Source organism: Apis cerana, linkage group LG14, assembly GCF_029169275.1.
Source record: "Apis cerana isolate GH-2021 linkage group LG14, AcerK_1.0, whole genome shotgun sequence".
Classification (NCBI taxonomy): domain Eukaryota; kingdom Metazoa; phylum Arthropoda; class Insecta; order Hymenoptera; family Apidae; genus Apis; species Apis cerana.
The window spans coordinates 11352469-11378038 of NC_083865.1; the positions used below are offsets into that span (position 1 = coordinate 11352469).

The window sequence follows — 25570 nt, forward strand, 5'->3', positions numbered from 1 at the left end:
ATCGAGCTCTCCTTTCGTACGATTCTCGCGAATTTCTTGTTGTTGGAGTGAAACTCTCCCTCTCTCTTCTCCCATATTAGAAAGGAAAAAGGCAGAGGGACACGCGAGAAATGGAGGATACAACAGTGGCCGCGTAGGATGTGTGGGAAAACACAGACGAGTTGACGAGTTGAATGGGCATTGAGGAGAGTGGTAGTTGTTGGGTCGCAGTCCGCGGTGCTACTGAATGCTGTACACGGTGGTCGTACAATGGGTGGAAGCCGCGGTGGCTTTCTACAATACCGTTGGAAATGGCCACGCGATAAATTCCTGCAACTTTTATCGAATAGAAGGGCTAACAGGCCGAGAGAATATTGTGAAAGTTCTGTCTGCGCTCCCGCTTGCTGCGCCGCCAACTCCCGCTTCCCCTCCCCTCCATCGAAAACGCTCGCCTTCTCCACGCGTCCACTTTGTTCGCCCGTTTCTTTTCAAAAAAGAACGTTGTCGTCCGGTCACCAACCTATCGTTTCCACGGATTCGTCGACCGATAATCTTGAGGCCTGGGAACGTAGACGAACCTTTCTTTTTTTTCGACAAAGGGAAATATGACGGGGGGAGAGAGAAGAGGAGTGGGAGAGGAAATAAATGCGAGATCGGTGGAGGGTCGGTCGGGATCGAGGCATCTAAATAAGTAGCTCCGGTTGGAAGTAACGGAGGCGGAAACATCCTCCGAAAACCGTTCGTAGCCCGCATCCGAAAGATGCGGGTAGTTCTCTGGCAATTATACTAATGGAGATTGGGCGGCTGTCGGAGGAGGAACCGAATCGCGTGGATCGAAGACGAAAAGGCAGCTGCGGAAACAGAAACGGAAGAAGACGAAGAGGAGGAGGAGGAGGAGGAAGAAGAAGAAGAAGAAGAAGAAGAAGAAGAAACGAGAGGGGAAAATAAGTAAGTGTGTAAGAAAGAAGAGTGGAGGGAGGGAACAGCGGTGTAGGGCGAAAACGGAGCGGATGGAAGCAGTTGAAAGAGCAAAGAAGGAAGGTTTGTACGTCGAGTGAAAAGTGAGCAACGTTTGAAGAGGAGAAACCTTCTGGTTATCCGGAGAGAAAGGAAGGGATAGCCAGACGAGGCGGATCAACGGACGCGGATGGTAGTGGGTTGGTTGTGCACCGTCGAAAATAAGAAGAGTAGTAATGAATGAGGCTGGCTGTGTGTAGGAAGGGACGACGGGGGAGAGAAAGAGAGAACCACTCGAGTATATAAGAAGAGCGGGAGAAAAGAATTCCAACGGTCGTACGGAGTACCGAGAACCAATGAAAGCTGCCGAAAAGTACTTCTTTATACGAGAACTGCGTTCAAACGAAAAACTGTGTATATATATATATATGTATATACGTATACACATATATTGGCCGTTATTCAACGGTGTTGCATAACGATATACTTAGGTGCTTCGATCCAGCTTTCACGCTTCCGAACAACGCGTTATCTTGGAAACGATATCGAGTGAATAGTTTAGGCTAGGACGACGGGGTAGGACGAGGACTCGATGTCGAAACGTTATCCGGGTGACATAGGTGAAGGAATTAATTTATTGCCGCGTTCCCGGCGTCCGTTCCGACGAAACAACGAACAGAGAGGAGGAGGAGGAGGAGGAGGACGAGTTTTGGATGGGTAACACGGTCACGGTACGTTGAACCATTAAGCGAGGTTACCATCGATCGCATAATACGAGACGTCTGCGAATTTGATCGGTCGTATCCGAGTCAAATTTCTGTAATCAGCTCAAATGATTGCAGCCTGCTTTATACCTCGCCGGTGCTCCAACCTCGAGCCGAGTTGCAGCGTAACCGTCACGATACCGCCGACCACAATCGAGGGTAAATATTTGAACGCTAATTGAACCGTACCACCGTGCAACGCGTTAGCGCGTTGCTCGTTCAACGGTTACGCTCCTACGGATAAACGATAACAACGAAAGACGCGTTCGGCTTCTTCTTCGCCCGACGAACAAAGACGCGCGCCGAAACGATCCCCTGTTATTCGTCCGAATCGAGAACGTTGAGAGCTTGTAAATCCTTTACGCGTGTATGCGTAATCGCTAATGAGCTGGAACGAGGCTGCATGCCGTATACGTTGGACGCTGGACGGAACGTGTTTACGCGCGGAATCCGCTCCATTGGGACAACCTCCGTCCTTCTATCCGCGGTATCACATATGCGTGTGTATATATGCGTGTGTGTGTCGATCGAACGTGCAAACTGGATACGGACAGGCAGCGCCGCGATCGTGTTGCATCGATTAAAACCTCCACTCCTCCCTCTAAGAATCGGAGGAACCGAGGAGTATCGACGAGAGAGAGAGAGAGAGAGGAGGTAGTTTGACGTTTGGAATTAATTAGCAACAATTCTCGACAAGAACTCGGAGAAACGGCGAGGATCCGCGGCAAACCGTCGCGACCGTTTCCCAGTTACTCGTTGTCGTCGTTGCGGTGCTCACGCTAGATTAACGGTTAATTGGTGAAATGGGTGAGAGGGAGAGCATCGCGTTTGATTTCCCGCGGAGCCGGGACACGAGGCATCCGCACGGATATTGTAACGATGCCTCGCTAACTTGGCGGGTGTAGCTAGCTGCGAGATCGCGCTTCGCCGTGTTTTCGCTTCCGCCGCACCCACCCTGCCGCCGCCGTCACCAGATGCAATTACACGGAACGTAATTAAAATTACTATACCGCGGAGTTGGAATCGAAGGTCGATCGATTGCTTAGAGACGGTGGTCCGAGTAGTGTGCCTCGTCCCTGTAAGATTTTCGCGAAACTCGGCCACGATCTCTCGTCGTCCTTTGTGCGCCGGTAATATTTAATATCCGTCGCAATTAAATTCGTCCGTGCGATGTAATACAGCCGCGATGGAATCGGTGACGAAGTCGCGGCGTCCTTCTCCTCTCTCTCTCTCTCTTCCGTCTTCTCCGTTCTTTGTGCCGTTACTCTCCAACGGGAGAATTTGTTAATAACGTTTCGTCGCTCGGATAAAGGAGCGCACGATGGCAATGCGAAGGTGAGAATAATTGCAAACGACCGACTGCGATCGATGTATCGTTGAAATCGTATATATATATATATTTATCGTAGGAGGGAAGGACTCGAGGCCAGCTGGTCCGTAAATATAATGACAGACAGGTTGGAAGAAGAAATCCACGCGTGAGCCGCGTCGTAAGGTCCTCTCGGGTGACTGTTGAAGGGTGACAGAGAAAGAGAGAGGAAGGGTCGAGAGGTTCTCGAGAGTAGTCGGTTAGTGGCGAAGGTGTGCCATCGAAAGAGCGAGACTGCTCTCTCTCTCTCTCTCTCGGTGGGAGGTAACACACACGTACGTCGTTCCACATGGTTCCACCGAGTTGATGCACGGTTACTGGTAACGGTGCGCGCGCGCTCGCATCCTGGCATAGACAGTGAAGCACGCTCTTATATTTTATGCACCAGTTTATAGAGATATATCGGCCGTCTAGCGCGACGGCATAAGTCAAAACCTACTTTACCTAATGGCCTCCTGGCGACCTCTCCTCCTTCGCCTATTTGCTTCTCTACGACCACCCAAGTAAATGCCGTTCGTGAAAGCTCGCTCGCTCGCATGCTGCGAGAAACTGGCCGACCTCCTCTCTGTCTCTCCCTCTCTACTTTGCCTTACGACCAAAGCCCCAAGCTCCACTGTATTCCATCAAAATTGCATTTCCAATTGTAAACTTTACCATCCGCGATACCACCTATCACCTTCCTCGCTTTCTTCCTCCCATCCCCCCTTTGTTCTTTCTTTCTTCGAAAACTTCCACTTCCTTCTCCTCCCCCTTGCGTATTCGCGTCCTTCCCTTCCCTTCGATTCGATAACGAACGCGAGAAGTAACTAAGACGCGTAACGAAGCTTTTCCGGAGACGAGTGGTCGTAGTTGGAAGCAGTTGGAAGCAGAAGGGAACGAAACTCGACGACGATGAAAAATAGTTTTTCAGCGGGAGGTAGGTTTACAGGGAGGAAACGCGATCCATCCTCGCTATCGAGGTTTCGAATCGCTCGAGTCGTGTCACGACCGTTCGAATCCCCTCCCCCCGCGCTAACGAGTCCCCGCCATTGCTCTCGATCCTTTGTTTTCGTTTACTTTTTCCGGTAAAAGTTGCGATGCAAAGAAGGAGCGAACTCGTCTTCCTTTTCCATCTCCTCCCTCGAGTTGACGCGAGCGAGAGAGAGAGAGGGGGGGGAGGAGATGTAGAGGCGCGTATTTACTCGCATGCACTTAAATATACGTACACGGTCGACGAACGAACGGTGCGTATATTTAGCCTCTCCGGAACACGGATGGAAGGAGAAGCGGGTCGGTGGAGGGTATCGGAGCAAGGAGGAGAGAATACGCGGTGACACGGAGCTAACTTGGCGAAACAACGTGCCGCGGAACCAAACAGAGTTCCCACGTACACCGATTCGCGGCTGTCTGTGCGGATCACGCGCGTACACTCGACATAATTGCACTGCCGCGATTAATAATTAGACGCGCAATTGGGCGTCAACTGAAATCCGTACGCGTACCGGTGATTCGATTTATCGGCCCGATGTACCGTGCCGTGTCGCGCCGCGTCGCGCCGCGCCAAGTATCGATTTCTCTTCACGGGGTATATAAGCGCGTATGCAGGCGGAAAGACGTTTTCGTTATTCCCGTCCGCGGAAAATAAGCAAATCGAGGGACGATCGACGAACGAGCGAGGGAGAATACGCGCGCGATTCCATCGTCGGATCTCCGTCTCGCGCCTCCGCCGAGGAGTTAACCGATTTAGCGTCGAATAATTTGCTAATCCGATTAGCAGCGTTGGATGAAAATTACAAATAGCTGGAGAGTTTCGCCTCGAGAGTTACCTCGTCTAATTACCGTACGACCGTGGCTGGTTGCCCGCGTCTTCCACGCCGAGAGACGGAGAGAGAGCGAGGGAGATCGGTTAAATTCATCGTAATAAACCGATCTTGGCTCGACAAACGCGGTTCTTCTTCGAAATTGGAAGAAGAAGCAGGGACGAAGGAAGAGGAAAAAAGTGGCGCGACCGAGGGAAGAGAAACTCGAGCGTATCGTTACTCGTCGCCTTCGCTTCCGACGGATAACAAGTTTCCAACAAAGGTGTCGCGTTTCGATGTTGATAAAGTCGTCGCGCCCACTCGGTGTCCCCGAGCTTTCGCCTCGCTTTCGAAATTTTTGAGACGCGCGCTTGTACATATATATATATCCCCTTCTCCTCCCTCTCCTCGTTTCTCCATTTCTCTTGTCCCGCGTGGCAAGGATTCGCGATTCCTTCGAAATCGAGCGGTTACGCGATGCAAAGAGGGATCGCGGAAGTGCGTGTTCTCGCGCTTTCGGCGCGAAACTACGTGCGAGAACTTTGGAATTTTATGTATGGCGTTTCGGTGTCGAAGTATGCCAACTCCATCCGTCCCTTCCTACGCTGAGGAATAGTTCCATCTTCCTGTAAACTTTCCCCTCGGTCCAATGGACTCGGATTCTCCTTCTTCCTCGACCCTCTCCACGCGTCTATTCTACGCTCGCTGCTAGAAAGCACCGCGTTTCCTCCTCCTCCTCCTCCATCTACCCGCGTTTCGCGAAAGAAACTTTGTCATCGAGAAACTCCATCGAATATTTTCCTTGCTTACACGCGATCATCGACTGCCATTTTCCACCTTATGGCACACTAATACGACGTCGATAGAAAACTTTGACGGCGTAGTACCTCCCTCCCCTCCCCCTCCATCCTCGCAACGCCTCCCTCGACCAACATCTTCAAAGTCCCGCACGTTTCTTCCCGGAAAAAGAAGGGAAAGGAAGAAAGGAAGGAAGGAAAAGGAGCAAACTCGTCTCGAATTCGTCAGTTTCTTCGCTCTTTCGCCGCAACCAGCCATCGTTCCGTTGCCCTCGCTGCCTACGGACACCCGGTGCTTCGTACGCGGTGTCGAGAATTTATTTTATCGGAAATAGCGGGGATATTCGATCGACTCGAGCGTGTGTCCATCGCGAGAAGAATGGAATTTTTAGTATCGGATAACTATAACGAGGGGAATTCTTTCAGGGGATCGTTTCGAAACGCTTTACGTTGTTTCTCGGGCAACGTAAAAAGATTAGCCATTCTCGCGAGAGGATCAGAAAACAGGGGAAACGTACGACTATAAGCGTTCGTTCGAGTTATAAAGAGACGAGTTCCGTCCCTCGTTGCTGTGTCCAGCCTGTTTTCCAAACCGTGCGAAAGATTTAATTGCGGGGAGAAAAAGAAGGAACGAGGGAGAGAATCTACCGCGAAAAAGAGAGATTGGCAACTTTTGCTTCGTTTTCGGACGACAAAAATGTGCGGGCGGGGAGTTGTTGGAAACGGGAATGGAAATTCAATTGGCCGTCGCGAGATCGGCGAAGAGCGAACGAACCATCGATCGAAAGAAAATCACGACAAACCGATTTTATTCCGCTTTCTTTCTCTCTCTGTCTCGATTTTTCGAAACGAACCGATGTCAAAATGGTGGTATTATTGGCTTATCCGGCTCGGTTCCGAGTTAAGGAATAGAAGAGGAATGGAAGAGAGAAAGATACACGCGATCGTTTCCACTCAATCGTATCTCGTGTCGAGCTTACATCGTAATTCAGTTTCTCGCCCAGAAACCTCGATATTATTTTCGATATCTCGGAAGAGCGGAGAGAAGAGACAAGAGGAGGAGGAGGAGGAGGAGGAAGGCGTGTCGGCGTGTTCGGTATAAGGACGGTGGACATCCACGAGCTCCCTCCGTCCTAATCTTTCCTCCCCGATCGATTCCACTCCCTCTCGTCGTAACATCGGCTAACACTCTCCACGCTCCGATTTTCTTCCCTCTTTCTCCTCACCGACGACTTTCGACGCTCGCCACCGTTCCGCTGCTAAACTTTCCTTCCCAGAGATCGAACGATCGAAGGAATCGCGAATCCTTCGACTCGAGAGGGTGAAGAGGAAAAAGAGGGATAGGATAAAATCGGCGAAGAAAGCGGACACCGATAGCAGCGATAGAAGCTGATTCGATTCGAGTCGTGGCCTCGATTTTCCACCATCGATCCAAATTACGCAAAATAACGCGACGTAATTTAATTATCCGGTGAACAACGATGCGTTGTAACGCAATCAAAGGATGAAGAGTCCTACTACAAATCTCTCTCGTCTCGTCGTTTTTGTTATTTTTTTTTTTTTTTTTATACTCGATATTATCACGTAACGCGTGCTCGACGCCATTTTCCGGCTCGATTGGAAATCGGTTGGAAAGAAGCGGTGTAAACCCCCCCGTCGCCCCTCGTCTTACCGAGATTTCCACGCCATCCTCCGTGTTTCGCGAACGGATTTTCGAACGAGGACGTATTTCCATCATCCGGACAAATATCGTTACGTATCGTGGAACGAATCGTCGATCTCGCCGATACGTGGCGTCGATATGCATTCCGTATTTAATCTCTTGGTAATTTCGTTAAACAAACACACCGCACGGCGGCGCACGGATTCGCTAAAATTATTTTGCACGCACTCACACGCGATTAAAAAATTGCATTTCTCCTCGCCGGTGTATAACCCCCCTCCCCACCGGTGTCCGACCACCGACCCTATTATTGTAATGGAAAAATCATTCCCGACAGAGACGCGCCCTGGGCGAAATTCCCGTTGCATCCTTTTGTTCGCAAACAATCTCGCGTAATGGAATCTTCGCGAGACGCGTCGGTATCCACGGTTAACGGGGTATAATTATTTCGTCGTTGCTCGTCAAACAATTATCGAGTACACCGTTTGTTTAATACCATCGTCGCGAATCGTCGCGCGTCCCGCGATTGATTTTTGCGCGATCGTTTTCGATATCGCCGCCGTCACCGTCGTCGTCGTCGTCGTCGTCGTCGTCGTCGTCGTCGAATCGATGGAAATGAAATCCGGCCGATAAAGGAAGGGCGAGAGACTGGTTCTTAGACTCTTGACACTCGACCTCGCTATTACGGACCGAGGTAATAGCCTTTATAATCGGAAATTTCTCCGACGAGTGGAAGGGCGCGCGCACTCGCGAGAAAGAGAATCGAAACCGTCCCACGGGATTACTCGGATCGTCGTTCGCCTCCGACAGACATCCGCCCATTAAGTGGTTCTCGATATTGACGTCGCAACAACAGGATCGAGCAACTTTTTCGCGTCTACGTCCTCTTCGAAGGAACGAAAGAGAGGCTCGAGCCGAGGAAAAAGCGCGCCGAATTTCGGGCATTTAAAAAAAAAGAGAAAAGAAGAAGAACAGGGTAAAAGAAAAAGAACGTTTGTCCAATTAACTACCGTCAGATTTATCTTGACTAATGCGCGACACAGCCTCGGTGGTGGTTTGGCGCTGGTTATATTCCGGCTAGTTTTATGACGCGACTCTCCGCGACCACACCGCTTGTACGCATTATTTATGATTACAAGTTCCTCCCTCCCTCCCGTTTTCCCGCTCTTTTTCTCCACGACCGACCTCTCCAAGGGGGAAACGGTAACCGACTTCTTCCCTCTCGGCGGCAACGCGCCCTCGCATTTATTCCGGAAGCGGAGAAAAAAAGCGGATAAAAGAATTTTTCTTCGTTGGCCGGACCGGTCGAACGGGGTACGCGGTTTTAAATTAAATTCCAATACGATTATTAATTATAAAGTAACTGGAGCGAGAAAGCCCCGGTAAGTACGTTGGAATCAAAGTTGCTTTCGTCGAGGAAAGGAGAAATAATAATTAGTCCGATAATTAGGCGAGGCTGATCCTGGGGCCAGCGTCGTTAAACGATTCGGTATCGCGGCAACGAACTTGTACGCGTTTCTTTTTTTTACTTTTTTCCTTTTTTTTTTTTTCATCCCTTGGAGGAAATTTCATTTAGGGAGGAGGGAGAGAGAGAGAGAGAGAGAAGGGGGAAAAAAGAAGGAGGTATAATTGTCCATTTCGAGGATGGAAGGAAAAAAAATTGAAACAAATTCGATGAAAAGTATCTGGGCAGCGATGATTAAACGGGGGTCGGAGGAAAGGGAGAAAGCCGTTTCGCGATTCGCGAAAATGTAGAACGGGAGGGAAACTTTGATCCGGCGTTATTACCTTATTCTCGAGATGAAAGTCTGGTTTTTAACTGGTTTAATTGTGAGAAGAGTCGAAGGGACAAAGCACAGGGTGACGCACGGATCCGACAACTTTCCGCATCGTATTCTCGGCAGAAGCGGACGCGTAAACGCGGAAATCTCGTCTCGAGACGGAATCTGTTCGCATCAATTTCTTTCGAGAAATTGGTTTCTTCTTCGTTTTATATATATATATATATATATATATATAGCTTCCGGCTACCCCGATGATTTTTCCATCGAATCCCGAGCCGAGAAATTTCACTCGCAGTCGTTAAACGCGTATCCCGGTGTAACGGAGGTTATCGAAATATTCTTCTTACGCGCGTGATCGATCGATCCATCCCGCTTCGTATCGATCGTCGTTCCCCCACGGATGGATATCGTCTAATCGAGGCGGCGAAACGAAAACGGGATAAATGATTTACGTACTCGGTGATAATAATTATAAACTGATTAACGCGACGAGCCAAATAATGAATTATCGCGTTATAGCATAACGGAGGCCGATTTCGACGCGTTTTAATCCGATTGTACCCAATACGATTACAATTTTAATCGAATTAATTCGCTACGTAATAAAGCCATTCACGTAGCGAGAAATATCGAGCGAAAAGAAGAAAAAAAGGGAGGGAGAGCGAGAGGGGGGAGGAAAAGAAAAGCGAAGGGAGCGAAGAGGAGTGGAAGAGGTACGCGATGTGCGCGAATGTGCGAGATGCGGTTTTCGCGTTGCACAGCCGCCGAGCGAAACCGTTACGAGATTACAGGCTGCTCCGAGTTCTCGCGATTTCGAGACGGTTATTTGGCCACGTAATCTGCGAAAGTGCCGACGTTGGTTGGAATTTTCCGACAAGAGGGACAGACCACGCCACGGGATAAAGAGGAGGAGGCGAGGGGATGAGAGAGAGAGAGAGAGGGAGGGAGGAAGAGAGGGGCGAAGGTTGGGCCGCGCGCGCGCGCGGAGGGGATACAACGCACAGGAGAATGTGGAAGGAGGCAGAGGAAACGATGGTAACGGTAATTATTTTCCTTTCTCGGCCCGTAACTGCTCAACCCACGAGGTAACGGCGTTCGAGCACTGCGCTTTTCGCGGATTAATTAAATCGTTGGCTGAACGTTCGCCGAACAAATATCTACCCCTCCCCGGGTTTCCGGGGCAGGGGGAGACCCATCAACGAAAACGCGGCGAAATAGAAAACAAATTCGACCGACCGACCGACCGACCGACCGAAGAACAACTTTCGAGACGAGTTCCCCTTCCCTCCCCTATCGATCCCATTCCTTCTCCCTCCCTCATCTATATTTTCGTACGCGTCTTTCGCCGTAAATTCTCATTCCCCTCTCGTGATTTATCGCGTTGCCACGTTATCCTCGACGAGAGGAAGCGGATATCCGAAGGAACAGCAGCAGAAACAGCAGCGGCGAGTGGAGTTGGCTACGCGTCGCGAAACTCGCGATTGGAAAAAAGGCGAGAAACGAGGCGATCAGCGGTCGACTCGAGGGGTTGCGTCACGGTCGAATTACATTAACGTCCGCGACAAACGACAAACTCGGCGAGCGTACCGTTGCTGCAGGAATAGCAATCGGAGATCTTTGAGATAACGATGGGGGGAAGAGGGAGAGTCTCGAGTCGGTATCCCGCCACGACCACCATCGTCGTCGTCGTCGTCGTCACCACGGAATTCTCATACTCGCGAACAGTGGAGGAGGACACGTACGGGAAATGACTATGCGCGCGCGCGCGTTCTGAGAAATCGCTAATGGAAATTGTACCTCTATCCAGTAACTCGTCGGTGAAATCCCGTGGGACGTAACTGCTCGCAAGATTCCTATTTCCGGGAACAACCGAGGCATCCCTCCCCCGCTCCCAAGTAATTCGAAAACGCGCTCTAAATAAAACTGATCGCGTAACCCGAACGAGAATTCCCCTCCGAATCATTCTCGCCTTTAACGAAAGATCGATCGAGTGTTTCCATCCATCCCTTCCCTTCCTTCCAATTACCGACTGTTTCGCTCCCTCCCGCGCTAATTTCCAGCATCGAGCACGAGCCTTTCGGCGTTTCTTCCATTCCGATCCGCGGAACATTCTTTCCACCGTTGGTTCCATCGCGCGCGAGGAAGAGGAAGGAGGTTGGAACGGAGGACGAGTACACGAGAGAGGGATTCGATCGTTGAAAGCGTGGAGAGCGTCGAAGAGCGTGGTCGAGCGTGCACGTTGATAGACGCGAAGGGGTGCGCGATCGCGTGTACGCGGCCAAGGAAACGCGCGCGCGCGTGTGTGTGTGTGCGTGAACCTGGTCACGGGTGGGTAGGTAGGAGCGGAGGTCTTGGATCGATCGGCCATTCGTATGGTAATGTAAGCAACTACCGGACCGAGCCGCTTGCCAGACCCGAAGACCCCCGTGTCCGCTAACCGACGCTGGCCGTTGCGACGTCGAAGAGGCGAAAAGGGAGGCGGGATCTCTCCGCTCCGTCGATGCGCCACCGATCGGGGGAGGGGAAGGAAACGAAACGATATGATCTATAGCGGTTCCCCGTCGGAACGATTTTGGCCGGGAGCGGGATAAATCGGGGAGGGAGGTGGGGAGGGGATCGAACGGCACGCGTTCCGCTTAAACGTTCTCTCCTCCGGCTCTCGTCGCGCTAACTCCCTTCGGGCTGTCGCAACGCTGATCGATCCAACCTTACTCCGTGCTATCATAACGCAAGCCTCTCGCGTTTACGAGCGAAACTTTGCCTCGTGGCGTGGGAGCTGGTAAGAGAGAGCGAGCGAGTTGACCGACGGGGAGAACGATGGAGTTCCTTATCGGGGGAGGGGAGGGGAGGAACATTGTAGGGAAAGCAACCGACGCTGGAATCAAGTTATCGCGGCAAAGTGCACGGTAACGCGGTTATCCTTGGCAAAGCGGCCCCTCGCTCGCTCGCTCGCTCGCTCCTTCTCTCTCTGTCCCTCGTCCGCGATCCGATCCGAGTTGTCGCGGATACCGGACGATTGATCGTAAATATCGAAAATGTTTGCAAAACTGTTTCCCAAAGGTGGTAAGTAGCGGCTCGTCTCCACTCTCTCTCTCTCTCTCCATCAACCTCTCCTCTCGACCTTTCGATCCTCCTACGCTCGCCGGCCCGATGAAAGATTCATGGCGTCGGCCTCTTAATTTAACTTTCCGATTCGTGGCTGTAAAGCATACACTCGCGTGCCGAAAAATCAGCATCGACCCGCTCGCTTCCTGCCCTGCTAAATCACTATTATTTTTCGACCAGCTTAAAAATTCCCCCTTCGACCCCCTCGATCGACGCCCGAGATTAGAAAATCTGCGGTAATTAACTCGTAGAGGGTGGTGGAGCGGCGAAAGCGAAGACGCGAAAAGTACTCGCGCGCATATTTCTCTGCCCCGATTACGAGGAGTGAAAACTTCCTAGGCGTCGCTAGGAACTTTCCCTCTCTCTCTCTCTTCTCCCCTCTTCTGTTATCAAGATTCGCAACCTACGGAATTACCGGTTTCATTAATTACGTTCGTTCGTTGAACCGAACGGTCATTCCGAATCATTCTCCCGGGGAGTTTGGAATTTTCCCGGGTCGTTGTTGGGGTAAATGATCGGCGGCGAATTTCGCGCAACCTCCCTGCGGAAAGAGGGAGGAAGGGGAAGAAGGAGGCGAAGCCGGGAGAATTTTGAGAAACAATCTCTACCAATTTCACCGGGAAATCTGATTACACGCCGCTTCGCCCGCTCGTAAACTGGATACGTAAAATTAATTATCGCGTCGCTGCCAAGGCGGTGCTACCCTTCTTCTCTTCTCCGGCGTGGCGAGAGACCGAGGGAAAAGAGAAGGAAAGGAGGAGGAACCGTGAGAAGGGATCGATCGATCGATCGCTCGAATATCGGCGATCGCGTTTTTTCGCGAGGGAGGGGAGAGCGGAATCAGGTGTTCCCCGGCCCGAGCTCGGGGGATAAACGGATGATGGATTTCGAAATTCGCGGTGGAAACGATCGAAGCGAAGTAGTAAACGCGGTTTATGGACAGCCGTTCGTTATTCAAGCGGCCAATATAACGCGTCGTACCTCGTCCCTGGGATATAATCTAAAATTCGTTCGTGGCACAATTTCAACATCGCGGACCGCGATCGATATTAAAGTCCATTAAACCGGTAACCCGCGCTAACGGGTTTCAGTCGCCGTGTCTGACCCGTACGCGGGTTGTTCCACTCGACGGCCCCGCTCCACCGGAGGTATTAAGTAGTAATCTCCACCCATGATCGGACTGCGTTCTGCCGTCCGATAAAAACGACTGGGGAGGGGAAAAAAAAACTATCCAACGATGGAGAGAGAGAGAGAGAGAACGCGCTACTTTCCTCCATTACCACCGCCTCCCCCTATCGACCAAATTTAATACATTTATGCCAACCGACCGGTATTTCGCCCGTAATTTCGTTCCTGCCCGATTTCGACCAAGAACAATTTCGATTTCGGACGAAGAAAGGAATTGAGTTCGTCTTTCCTCCAATTTTCGGTTCTCGTCGTTTCATCGAGGAGGGAGGGGGGGAAAAACGGGGAAAGGGAAGCGATATAAATTTGCGAAGCGTTCGCGAGTGAGAGAGAGAGGGAGAGGAGATGGTCGAAGGCAAACTCGGAGCACTCGAGTCGAGGTGGAAAGGGCAAAAAGCGAATTAAAAGAGAGGGAGAGGGTTGCCGCGGCCGGCGGTTCCGCCAATCGCTTTAAAAGGATCTCCGTTTCACACGGTCCCGTAACGATCGTTAAAACGGAATCGACGGCGATTCGCTTTTAACCCGCCGCCCCCCGTTGCTACTCGGCTCCGACTCGGCCGCCAGAACAGCGGCGGCGAATAATTTCCCACCGACTCGTTTCGCTCGCGCGACACGCGCCACCGCGACGAAAAAACGCGCGCCATCTGCTTCGCGCGCGCGAGGCTCCCTTCCTTCGGGATGGGGGAGGGAAGGAAGGGAGGGGAAAAAAGTGGAAACGAAACGCGGAAGGAGAGAGGAGAGCGAGTAAAAGGCGAGGAAATCGATCGCGTATCATCGGTTGCTTTGGTTTTAACGAAGAAACAAATCATCGTGCGAGCTCCTCCCCTCCCCCTCTTATTGTCCGTGTTGTCGGCGTTGTCGGCGATGAGAGGATGCCCTTTTCACGGTCTCTCGGCTCGCTCCACTTTTTCTACCGCCTTTTTTCCGTTCTACCTCTCCCTCTCGTGACTCCTCCTCCTCCTCCTCCTCCTCCTACCGCCTCCGTCGTCCTTACAGCGACACAAAAGCCTTCGAAAAATATGTCAGGTCGAACAAAACGAGGCGGACTACGGTGCGGCGTGGAGCATGGAGAACGAGCGGCCGTAAAGGGCCGGAGTGGAGTGGAGGGAGGAGGAGGTGGAGGTCGCAGGACGATGAAAAGAAAGATGGAAACCACCAGCGGACATTTTCTACGAACCGTGCGAGGACGGACATCCGGGTGTAGGAAGTAGGAATAAACATCCTTTTCCCTTCGTACCTTCGAGACTATATCGAACCATCGTCCAGAGTAGTTTCGGCGTTACTCGTTTTCTTTCCACCCTTCACGACCCACGCTTCCCCACAACCTGCAGGCTTATGTTCTTCCCTTCCTTCTCGTAAATCCCTTTCTTCCCTCTCCCTCTCCCTTCTTTCCTCTCCGATTCGGTTCCCGCGCACACCTTCGCCTTCGTCTTCGCCTTCGCCTTTACCTTCGTCGAATCGACGACCCGACACTCGTTAAGGATACGCGTTCTCGGGAAATTCTATCGTATCGAAAAACGAAATTGCACGAAACACGGCCACGGTTCTCCTTTGCGACCACGATCACCACCGAGATGTATATAGAGAGCGATCCGATCCTTGGTGAATTTCAACCCCGCTGTTTCCTCGGGCGAGTTATTTCCCTTTTCTTCTTTTTTTCTCTCCTGTATATATATATATATATGTATATATACGTATACACATAGATATATATGTTTTCCCTCTCCCTTCTTTTTTTTCTTCCCTTTTACGCGAAAACTCGTCGCGTCGCGTTGGAAAACAAAATCGATATAACGTGTAAAAACAAGGCAAAAATGTCAGGTGACGCAAACAAGGCTGCCCTCGTCCCCCCCTGCAAAATGGCCTGCTCGATACACCCCGTGCCGTGCTTTAATTCGTGGAGAGTTTTCTCTAAGCTTTACAGCCGCGAGAAAGAAGCAGCGACAGCACGATTTTCATGAATAATAAAAAGGACCGAGTGCTCGAGAGCTGGCCGCCTCTCCTCCCCGCCGATCTCTATCCATCCTTTCTCCGAGAGGGAACAATGTTTTTTCATTCTTCTCTCAAAATATGCTAGCTTCAGCCTGTGTTGTGTCCCCCCCCCAACACCAGGATTCGCCTCCGGGTAACCGCCGAGACATCGATGCCGTTTCCATCCTACCATCCACTTTTCCTCGCGGACTTTACCTTTACCTTTACCTTTAGCTTCACCGTCGCGAAATCGATCGTTAATTTCCTTCCCTTTCCTCGAAATCGCTAGGAGAGTCCGCTAATCTCGCTTCGTTAACAGTTTTTCCATTCCGATTCTGTGCCGGGATCGATCGAGGGCTCGTTAAATCGCTTTTCGCCTCCCGCGCCGACCAAAGTTACCGCTATAACCGGCTATATCGCTTCGTGACGTGGAAAAGTCCGAAAGGACGAGGCAACCGACGATCGAGCTTATTACGAGCTCCCGTCTTAACGAGCTCCGATTGACCGTCCACGCGAAAGAAATCCTGCTCCTCCGTCCCTTGCCGATTTTTCCTTTCCCTTTCCCCGCTTTTTCAAGTTTTCCCCCGCCAATTTCGGAAACACGGTTGCGGCGGAAATTCGATTCCCGAGATTAACGAAGTCGGGTTTAATCGACTACCTCCATAGAGCCCCTCCCCATGTTTTCCCGCACAACGCGGTAAACCTTGGCTCGCGAATATTTCCAACCTATTCAACGCGTCCATTCTCCCTACCACGCGCCGCGCCACTCTCCTCTCCTCCCGCCTTTTCCGCGGACTTATCTTTTTTCTCTCCTCGGCTGCCTTTTTCCCGCCGCTTTCTCCCGCTCGCGCTCCCCCCCCATTCACTGACGCGTCTCAGACATTAGCTGGCATTCTCCGCCGCATCCCCTTTTCCTTCCTACCTCCCCGCCAACCCGATGCCCTGAGCAAGCTTTTGTTGAGCTTTTGATGGAGAGATTCCGAGCTTTGCCACGCTTGTCTGAAGCTTCCTTCTCCCTGTACTTTTTCTCCCTCCCTCCCTCCCTCTCTCTCTCTCCATCTTTCACCACAGGCGACGTTCCGTTCCCGATAATTCCTCTCCTTCCTCGTAGAAAGCTCCAGCTCACGGCTACTCGAGCAACTTTTTCCCTATTAAAAGGTAAGAAATCGCGTTTCACCGGCCTTTGTTGTTATCCACCATATTACGCGGAATAACGAAACGAAACGAGACGGTAAGATAAAGGTGTCTTTTTTTTTTCCCCTCCCCCTCAATTCGAGTGTCCCTCCCTGCCCAATCGATCGAGCAGGGAACGCGGAGGAAAGGAAGGAAGGAAGGAAGAAAAGAAGGAGGAAAGAAGGGAAATGAGTAGGGGGAAAAGTCACCGCGAGAAAGTCTCGCGCGGAAGTGGAGCGAAATCTCTTCTCGGTACGGTATCCGGGAGCAATTTCAACCCATCCACGCTCTCTCGTATTCACGCGGCTAAATTTTTGTTTCCGTTAGGTAAATGAAACGCTAAAAACGGTCGAATGTCCGGGGTCGCCGGGGAAAAAAGAGGGGGAGGGGGGAGAAAGGAAGATAAAACCATTTCTGGAAGCTGGGAGCTCCTTATGAATTACTTAAGAATACGAGCTCCGCCGTTGAATCGACGTATTTACCGCTACGTCGAGGCGCTGCCTGCTCCTTTTCTGAAAGCATTTCCCCGAGGAAAACCGGTTCCCCGACCTTTCTTCTTCCTTCTTCCGACGCGTTAACGCGCTGCCGATCTCTTTTTCCCCCTCCGAGAAACCGATCATCCTCCCTATCATCCTAATCACCCAATCACCCGTCGCCGATGTAAAACATTATCGATTCATCGACTCGATCTCGAGAAAAGTATTTTCGCTCTCTCGGAGGACGAGTTGGAGCGATTTCTTCTTTGGAGGAAATGGTGGAGAAAGGAAGAGAAGAGGAAAAACGATCGACACGCACGCAATCGCGAGAAAAAATCGGGGAGGGGGAGAGTCGATTCGCGATGTTGACTATACGCAGGCGAAGTTGGTAATGGTACCTCTTCCTCCTCCTCCTCCCCGATCCCCTGGCCCCCATCTATTCGAGGTTAATTCAGCGAGAAATACCGGATGTCCATTAGCCGACGAGTCCGTTTCACCTACGATCGCCAAAATCAAACTCTGTCGGTTATCTACGCACTCACCGACGCGCAAACTCCCGCTGCTTCGCTATTTCGACGAGCCACAATTTTCCCTCGTAAATCTCGATACGACTAACTCGTTTGACATTTTCTCTAATGCATCCTATTAATTAGCTAATGGACCGAGCTACGATATATTCGTAACTACCGAGTTTTCCATATTTATTATTCTCGCCAGCGAGAAACGAACGAGCAAATTTCGACCCAACTTTTTTCCGATCGAAAATCTTGGATCGGCCAGGATCTCGCGGAAGAGAAAGAGAGAGAGGCTCGATCGAATTCGAAGGAAGGAAGGAAGTCGAACGAATCGGCCAGATTCGTCCATTCACCGGCCGAAAATTGAACGCTCGGTTACGAATCGGAGCGCTGCAGCAGAGGAGGACGCCTTTGCTGCAACCACCATCGACGCTCTTACCGCTCCTGTTGTTGTTTTAGCTCCGCTTGTTTCTCCATCAAATTATTGCGAGCAAATGCGAGATCGTCCTCTTGCACGGGTTTTCGATACCGCCTCGAGCCACGATGAAAATTTACGTTCCACCCTGTTCGTCGCAAACAATCGAGAAATCGATCGAAGAAAAACAAGCTGCGAAAACATCGTACCACCGTGAAATTCGCCTAATTGCCAGTCACCGAGACGGAAACGCCGATACCGTTTTTTCTCCCTCTCCCTTTCCCGCGCCTATATAATGAAACTCTATATTCCTCCTCTCCCATTCGATTACCTCGAATATCAACGTACGAGGTTTTGCACTTTAATCACCGATGTTCCCTTCTCTGCCCCCATCTCTATTTACCTCTCGCCATCGATAACGCGAATTTCCCGTCACTTTCCCCTTTTCGCTCGGGAAATTCCTCCTCCCTTTCCGCCAAATTCATTCCGCCTCCACCAGCCTCCATCGCGCCCGATACCGGATACGCTTTTTCTCTATTCGATAATCGCTCTTTGCGATTTCGTCGCGCGTTCTCGCGCGTGAAAAAACGAAGGAAAAAAGGAAAAACGGAAGAGGAGAGAGAGAGGAAAGGAACGGAGGAAAAGTGGGAAACGAACGAAATGGAGGGACGAAAATGGGAAAATTGGCGTTGGCGAGGAAACGTCGAAACGCAAACACGAGGAACGGTTACCGACTCCTCCCGTTCGTTTGCAAATCGTTATACCATCTTTCCTCGAGATTTGCCCGCGATCCGAGAAGCGGCGTTCGACTCTTCGTACCGGAAGAAACGAGACGAGGAAAGCGAGATGAAAAAGCGAACGGAACTGGATCGCGACGCGTTTTATTCTCGTAGTATCGAAAGTATGCCGATCGTGACACGCGCGATAGTCAGTATAAGTGCAAAGTATCGAGTATCCTCGCCCTACTCCGATTCGAATTGGACGAGGGAGGGGTGTGGTGCGTGGCAGCGACCTTCTCCAAGCATCGGCGAAATAATTGATCGACGGAAATACCGCGCGTCCCTGAAAAGCGGCCGCGATTGAAATGGAAAAACATCGGTAAACTTTGAGTTCCCGATCGGCCGGGTGTTCCTTCTCCCTCCCCCTCCCTCACCCGCCTCGATATCAATTCTCCACCGATAAATTTCCCCGTGCACTTTATATTCACGATATTGTAATCGGATGAATAAATTCAACCTCTGCCATAAATCGTTCCATCAAACATGCATAAAGGTACGGTTTCGATTAATTGATAAGAACGAGGTAAGAGTGCTCTATCGAGCCTCGATTGCGAAATGAAAAGCTCCAACAGACAGAGCCCTTTCTTCTCTCTCTCTCTCTCTTTCTTCCTCTTCCATTTTTCTTTGGTGGTTAATGACCATCCCCTCCCCACCTGACCGATGAATCCGCGATTCCGTTTCCTCGTAACGACGAGCGTAACGCGAGTAGAATTAATCGGCAGAGATGAAAAGACGATTCAGGATGGGCTCTCCTCCTCGGCGAGACGAAGCGAGATCTTCGGAGTCTAATCCCGTAGAGTCGAAACGAAGCCACTCGATGCAAGACCTCGTCAAGACTAGGTGGGACGAATTTCATTTGTTGAGGGTAGGAAGGAAGGGTAGGTGGGGATATCGCGGCAATCTGCCACTACCGGTGCCAGAGATCGCAACGTTGTCCCAACTTTTATCCCCTCGCGTTAACCTCGTTTCTCGACACTTTGGCGATTCGTCTTCTCTCCCTTCCGTTGGCGGCGAGATTCGCGGAAAAAGAGATTCCGTCAGCCACCGTGTACTCGTTAATTAAAACTCTGCCAAAGTTGGAACATCGCGGGATGCTTTAACGAGAGATCGAACCTGCAACAAAAATTGAACTCCTCTCCTCTCCTCTCCTCGCCTCTCCTCGCCTTCTCCTCGCCTCGCCTCACTACCGCGCACGTAAACTTGGATCGAAAGGAAGAAACGAGAGGAGACTTTTCGCGGCTAATTTCTCCATCTCTCGATTCCCACCCGCATTTCCCTCCCATTCAACGTTGAAATTTAAGAAAAACTTATCCTCCGCCAGACGGTTGGTTGCGAAGGAAAACAGTTTTTTACGCGCGGTTAGTACACACGAGTCCCTCCCCCCGCCTTTCTCCTCCTCCTCCTCTCCGAATTTAATTTTCCAATTCCACCGACCGCTCGGCTCCGTTATCCGCCGATTTACGCGCCTCCTCCCTTCCCCGCGAAGAAGGGAAGGGGGAGCACTTTTTCCGCCAACCCAGCCAATTTCCCCGCGGATCGATTTCCCTCGAAATGACGTAAGGCACTGTCCCGTACACGTACGGCTATTACGCGCGCGCTGTAATAGATATATTGAAAACGGAAGAAGCACGGAAAAACGGGGATTCCTACGGAGGAGGAAGAGGGAATTTTGACCAGTATAGTTTATCGCCTCCTTCCTTATCGAGCTCCTCCTTCGAATTAATTCCTGTTTCCGCCTCGTCAGCCGATCGCAAATTTTCCGCGCGATAGTCGCCTCGAAAGGGGGTTTTCGGAGGGCGCTGCCCTTGAAAAGAGAGAAGAAGGAAAAAATGCCGGTTTAATTTCTTCCGCTATTACCGCGTCCAAAGTAAAACGAAAAAAGGAAAAGAAGAAAAGAACGCGGGGTAATTATATTCGGTCGAATATCCGCTTTCGAATCGCCTCCATCCCCCATTGGATGCGACGCGAATCCGTCTCCGAGACTTTGAAATTTTCGAGACGTTTCCTTCCTTCCTTCGTTTACTTGGACGACGACGACGTTTTCCTCGACGATGTAGATACTCCCGAACGAAAGTTTTCGAGTGTTTCGGAACAGTGGAGTGGTCCGGGTCGTTCGCGTCTCCGCGGGGAATGAAAGTTGAAATCCGGTCGACGCTCGGAGGGATGAAGAAGCGAAAGGGAGGAAGGAAATTGGCCGGATGACCGAAGGAGAGCCGAATCTTTTTCCTTTCTCGCCCGACCTTCTGGACGCGGGGGAAGAGGAGAGCTTTGTTGGAAAATCGGAACGGCGGTTTATCGAAAGTGCGAGAAATACTTTGATCGCGGCAAGCGACGGGCCAGGAAGCCAGATTGTCGCGCTTCCCCTCGATAAGCTCTCGCGGGGATAAGCTGCCTCTCCTCCGTCATCAGCTTTTGCCCTCTCCTTTCATTCCTTCGTCCATCGTCCGGTATTCGAAATGCGAATCGAGAGAAGGGAAAGAGTAGAGACGGCCGATGAAATATTTCGCTCGGCGTTTCGTTTATTTATTTTGTTTTCTCGCTCGTTTTCTGCTCTCGTAGTCGGGATCGAGGACTGTTTCAAATTGCAGAGCGCTCTCGTTATTATTCGCGGAGACGAGGACGGAAAGCTCGGTTATACGTGATCCGACGCCTCGAATCCCGATATCTCGAATCCCGATTCGGCTGCCGATCCGAGGTTTCGTGAAATTGAAATCTCGAAACGTTTATAGATCAACCTGTTGCTTATTATACGAACGCCCATAGGTTATCGATAAGATGGCGATTTATTCGGTAATCGGCGAGAAGAGAATGGAGGAGAAGAAAAGCTACGGGTGCTTTGTTCTCGCTCCGTATCCGTCCAGGAAAATCCGTCCGGGTTTCTCCTTATCTGAGAAGCGGCGGTGTGAACGGATCGAGGTCTTCTCCTCGATTTCCTCTTCCCGCCCGATTTACATATCCAACGGATTTCGAACGGAAGAGAGTGGACGGGAACGACGAGGTTCCCCTCGTTGGATTCTTATCGGAAACTCGGCAGAGCTCGGTTCGATTCTTTTGGGCGCGGAGTGGTTGGGGGAGGCGATCGAGAGGAATCGGCGAGCGAGACAATGGAGTTAGGGGCGAGAAAAGGGGTTTTCTCTCGCGGGTGGTTGTCGCGCGGTCGACCGACGAGCAACGACGGCGGTCGTATTGTCGACGGCGCGGCAGTTTGCCGGGGAAAGGTTCGGCGGCGACGAGGCAGAAGAAGAGAGGGATCGTTTGTCGCGAGCAGAGACGCGGAGGAGGAGGCCGAGGACACGGAGGGGGAGGGCTCGGTAGGGCGATTTCCATTGTCGGCCGTGAACACCGCTCACGGTCGCCGATATAATTGGCGCCGCCCTCGGATGCCGGATAACTCGAACGATAACGAGGACAAAAGAAACCGCGCCGGCGAAGAAAACAATGGTGGAGGAAGATCCGTTCAAAGTACCGAAGAACGAGCGAGCGAGCTCTTGGAACTGACAGAATTCAACCTCCGACTTTCCCACTTTTCCGGCTTATCCTCGAGTGCGTCAACCTCCCTCCGAAATACCTGGACCGCGATTCCCGCGCCTTAATTGTACTCGTTACGGGAATCTCGGCCCCGATCTTTACGCAACAACTTCCGGTCCTCCGCCTTTTTCCACTGTTTCTCGATTCTTCTCCACGAACTCCTCTCTTTCCCCAATTTCTTCGGATATTCGACGGATTTCTTCGATTTCTATCTAAGCTTAAGAAGCTTGAGGAGGAGCGAACTCGAGTTCCGAGATTGCTCCTTTTCAACGGGTCGAATCGTGAAAGAACGATTTATCGAGTATTATATTTCGGCAGCGGCCAGTCGTCGATAATTGCAATTTCATAATTCGCAGTCCTCGCCGACTTTTAGCAACCGGTTGGTTCGCCAACGATCCGCGTTTCGTAATTCTCCATCGCGAGAACGTCGAGTTCTTCCTCCCTCTCTCTCTCTCTCTCGACATCGATATACATCTTGTCGAAAGTAAAACGGGATCCCTGTTGTAATTACCGACGACTCGGAAGATCGTTCGACGTGACGACGAGAATGTTAGAGCCTCGCGTGAAAAATAGGACGCATTTTTAATTAATACCACGCGGGCGTAATTATCGGCGGATTTCTAATTGGAAGAGGGGGAGGGAAGAAAAATTGCGGAGGAGTCGTATCGAAGCTTCCTCCTCGAGAAGCTTCGGGGAAGCAAGGCTACGGCGAGTTCGAGCGCAACATCCTCCCCGACTCGGCTACGATTAACGCGGTATCGTTCTCGGTAATTACCGAGAAGAATCCTCGTCTCGAGGACGTCCGCGTTCCAATTCCTTATTCGCCGATTTCGTGGCGTTTCGAATCTCCTCCGGAGCGAGGAGAAACCTGCTAATAAATCGATCGATCGTGCACGGGTTCGTGTATAGAAATTTCGAGGTCTCCTCCTCCTCTCGGTCGGTAAACCGTTTTGCCAACTTTTTCCGCTATATCGAACTCTGATTCTATTCTCGAGAGCGCTGGGAGAAACACTCGGACCAACACCCTCGCCGCGTCTTCCCTCCCCGTGTCGGCAGATAGAAATGGGAACGGGGAATGGGATATCCATCCCCCCCCGCAGTATTCCAATAGTCCTTTTCCTAACTTTCGAACCCATGCATCCATGGAGAGGGTTCGGGAATCCGACCCGCCAGCTTTACGATAGACCAACCTGTCGTTCCGTTGATTGTTTCAGCCGAGAAATTGCCCAACGGTTTCCCGCTAATATCTCAAGCGCCAACGACCAAGGTGGTCGAGATGGGCCATAACGCGGTGCTGCTGTGCACGGCCGTCGGTTCACCGCCTCCGATCATCTCTTGGGTAAGAGATATGCTGCCCATCGACACCACCAATCCACGCTACACGGTCTTGGACACGGGTGAGTAGCATTCCTTCTCTCTTTCACACTCGATCGATTCTCCGGGAAAGGAAGGAAAAAGGAAAGGCGGGGAGGAGATCGGCGGCGATCGATGTACGGTCGGAGGATGGGACGCTCGGTGGTGCGTGTCATATCTGGTCGAGTGGCGGAGTGCGTAAGTCAGTGTCAGCCGGGCGGGAGCGTTGATCGAGTGGTCACGCGATACGGGGACATCCAGCGCATCCATCTCGTTTTCCGCGCACCTGCTCGCTCTCGTCCCTCGCCGCGCGATCGCATCCATCGTTCGCGGTTCTCGCTCGACCGAGGTATCGGATCGAGTCGGATAATTCGCGAGAAGGAGGAGGATGAAGTCGGGCGGGGAGAGAGAAAGATTCGCGAGTGTAATTGGCGATAAGGGCGCAAACGAAGGGGCGGACGGTGACGAGCGAGTTTCGTATAGCGAGCTTGTTTCGCTAACGCACGACGTATTATCGTTATTTCTCCCCCGGTGGGTGTAGTAAGTAGCTGTTGCGCGAAGGTACGTACACCGTGTACGTGTTTTCGTATACGTTCACTTTGTTTTTATCGCAATGGCGGTATCATTATCGAACGGCACGTCACGTAATACCGGCGTGCACTTGCCGACTATCTTTACGACGGCCGGTGCAGTTTGCCGCGACGTGAAAAGTATACATTAGATGCAGGAAAGCCGGCTTGCATACACGCCGGTATCGTGTAGGTGCACGCGTTATGCATATATCCGCGTTTCCATAAAATTGCCAACGACCCGACACCGTTCCACCGCCGCTTTCCGATCCCCGCTTTTTCCCTCGTCCCCAATTAACGCCGAATTTACTCCCCCTCGAACTTGCCCCTTTCCAATTCCAACCCGCTCGCGTCGCCCGTCTTCGCGACTCCGCCGCGGCACGTACGTATGCGTGGCACGTAGAAACGGGAATATCGCGTGCATCCTCCTCGTACGCGTCCTCGAAACGGAAATTCGATCGGGTGCGACTTCCTTCGATCGATCCTCCTCGAGCGGAGGATCGAAGAAAGGGAAAGAAAGAATCGTCCAAGCTGCTGTGCTCGGTCACTCGATCGGTCGTTGTTCCGCGTATCCCTCAGCGTTATTCGCGTGTCTTCCATCCGCGGCGACTCCTCCCCCTCCCGTCAATATCGTTAGAAGCCATCGCGCCATACGGCACCACCGCACGTCTCTCCGCTCCTCCCACTATATCCCATAAGATATATGGCTTAATGTATCGCAAAAAGTACACGACGGGGGCAATGTGCTTATACGGCGAGCGCGTATAACCATCGAGCGGAAGGAAAATGGATGGAAGAAGCGAAGGGAAGGGCGCGGCGGAGGGGAAGAATCGTGGAAAGACGTGGATGGAGGAGAGAGAGAGAGAAGGAACGACAGCGTGTCCTCCTCCACGCACGGAGAGGGGGAGGTAATTCGTTTAACTTTTATCGCGTTCGAGTTTACCGTCGCATAGTGTACGTACGTATATCTTGTATCCCCGATGAACGTTAATAATAATAATCGAAAACGCTCGAGAGGGAAGAGATCGAAAACGAATTAACGCTCCAAGATTTCCAACCCTTTGTATTTTCCTCCGATTTCGCGATCTCTCCCCGATTCATCTCCCCGGGCAGATATACACACACACGCGTGGGATGGGAGGATAAAATGGAAACAAAGGGAAAGGAGAAAGGGACGCGTTACATTCGGACGACGCGGTCGCGAATCTCTATTTCCGTTTATCGCTTAAACGAGACAAATTAATTAAAGTCATACACGGTAGGTAGGAACGAGCCACGGCGGCGTATTAAAATAACGCTCGCTTTGGCGAACGCCGACCACTTTACGATAATTGAAGGGGATTAAACCGACGCGCGCGGATTCTCTCCGCCATCCGAGATAAACCAATTTAATATTTCATTTAAGCTTTG

The 25570-nt window shown here is 51.4% G+C and overlaps 1 protein-coding gene across 14 annotated transcripts in view; it reads left to right on the top strand.

Moving 5' to 3' along the window:
• LOC107999877 (tyrosine-protein phosphatase Lar) overlaps nucleotides 1-25570 on the top strand; it is a 201490-nt gene that overhangs the window by 147494 nt on the left and 28426 nt on the right. For 12 of the 14 annotated variants that reach the window (XM_062084971.1, XM_062084966.1, XM_062084968.1 and 9 more), the window contains one exon: nucleotides 23453-23635. The exons of the other annotated variants lie outside the window; for them this stretch is intronic. In XM_062084971.1, the coding sequence (XP_061940955.1) occupies nucleotides 23453-23635 (183 nt within the window). The remainder of the gene's footprint in view (nucleotides 1-23452; nucleotides 23636-25570) is intronic. 14 annotated transcript variants of the gene reach the window in all.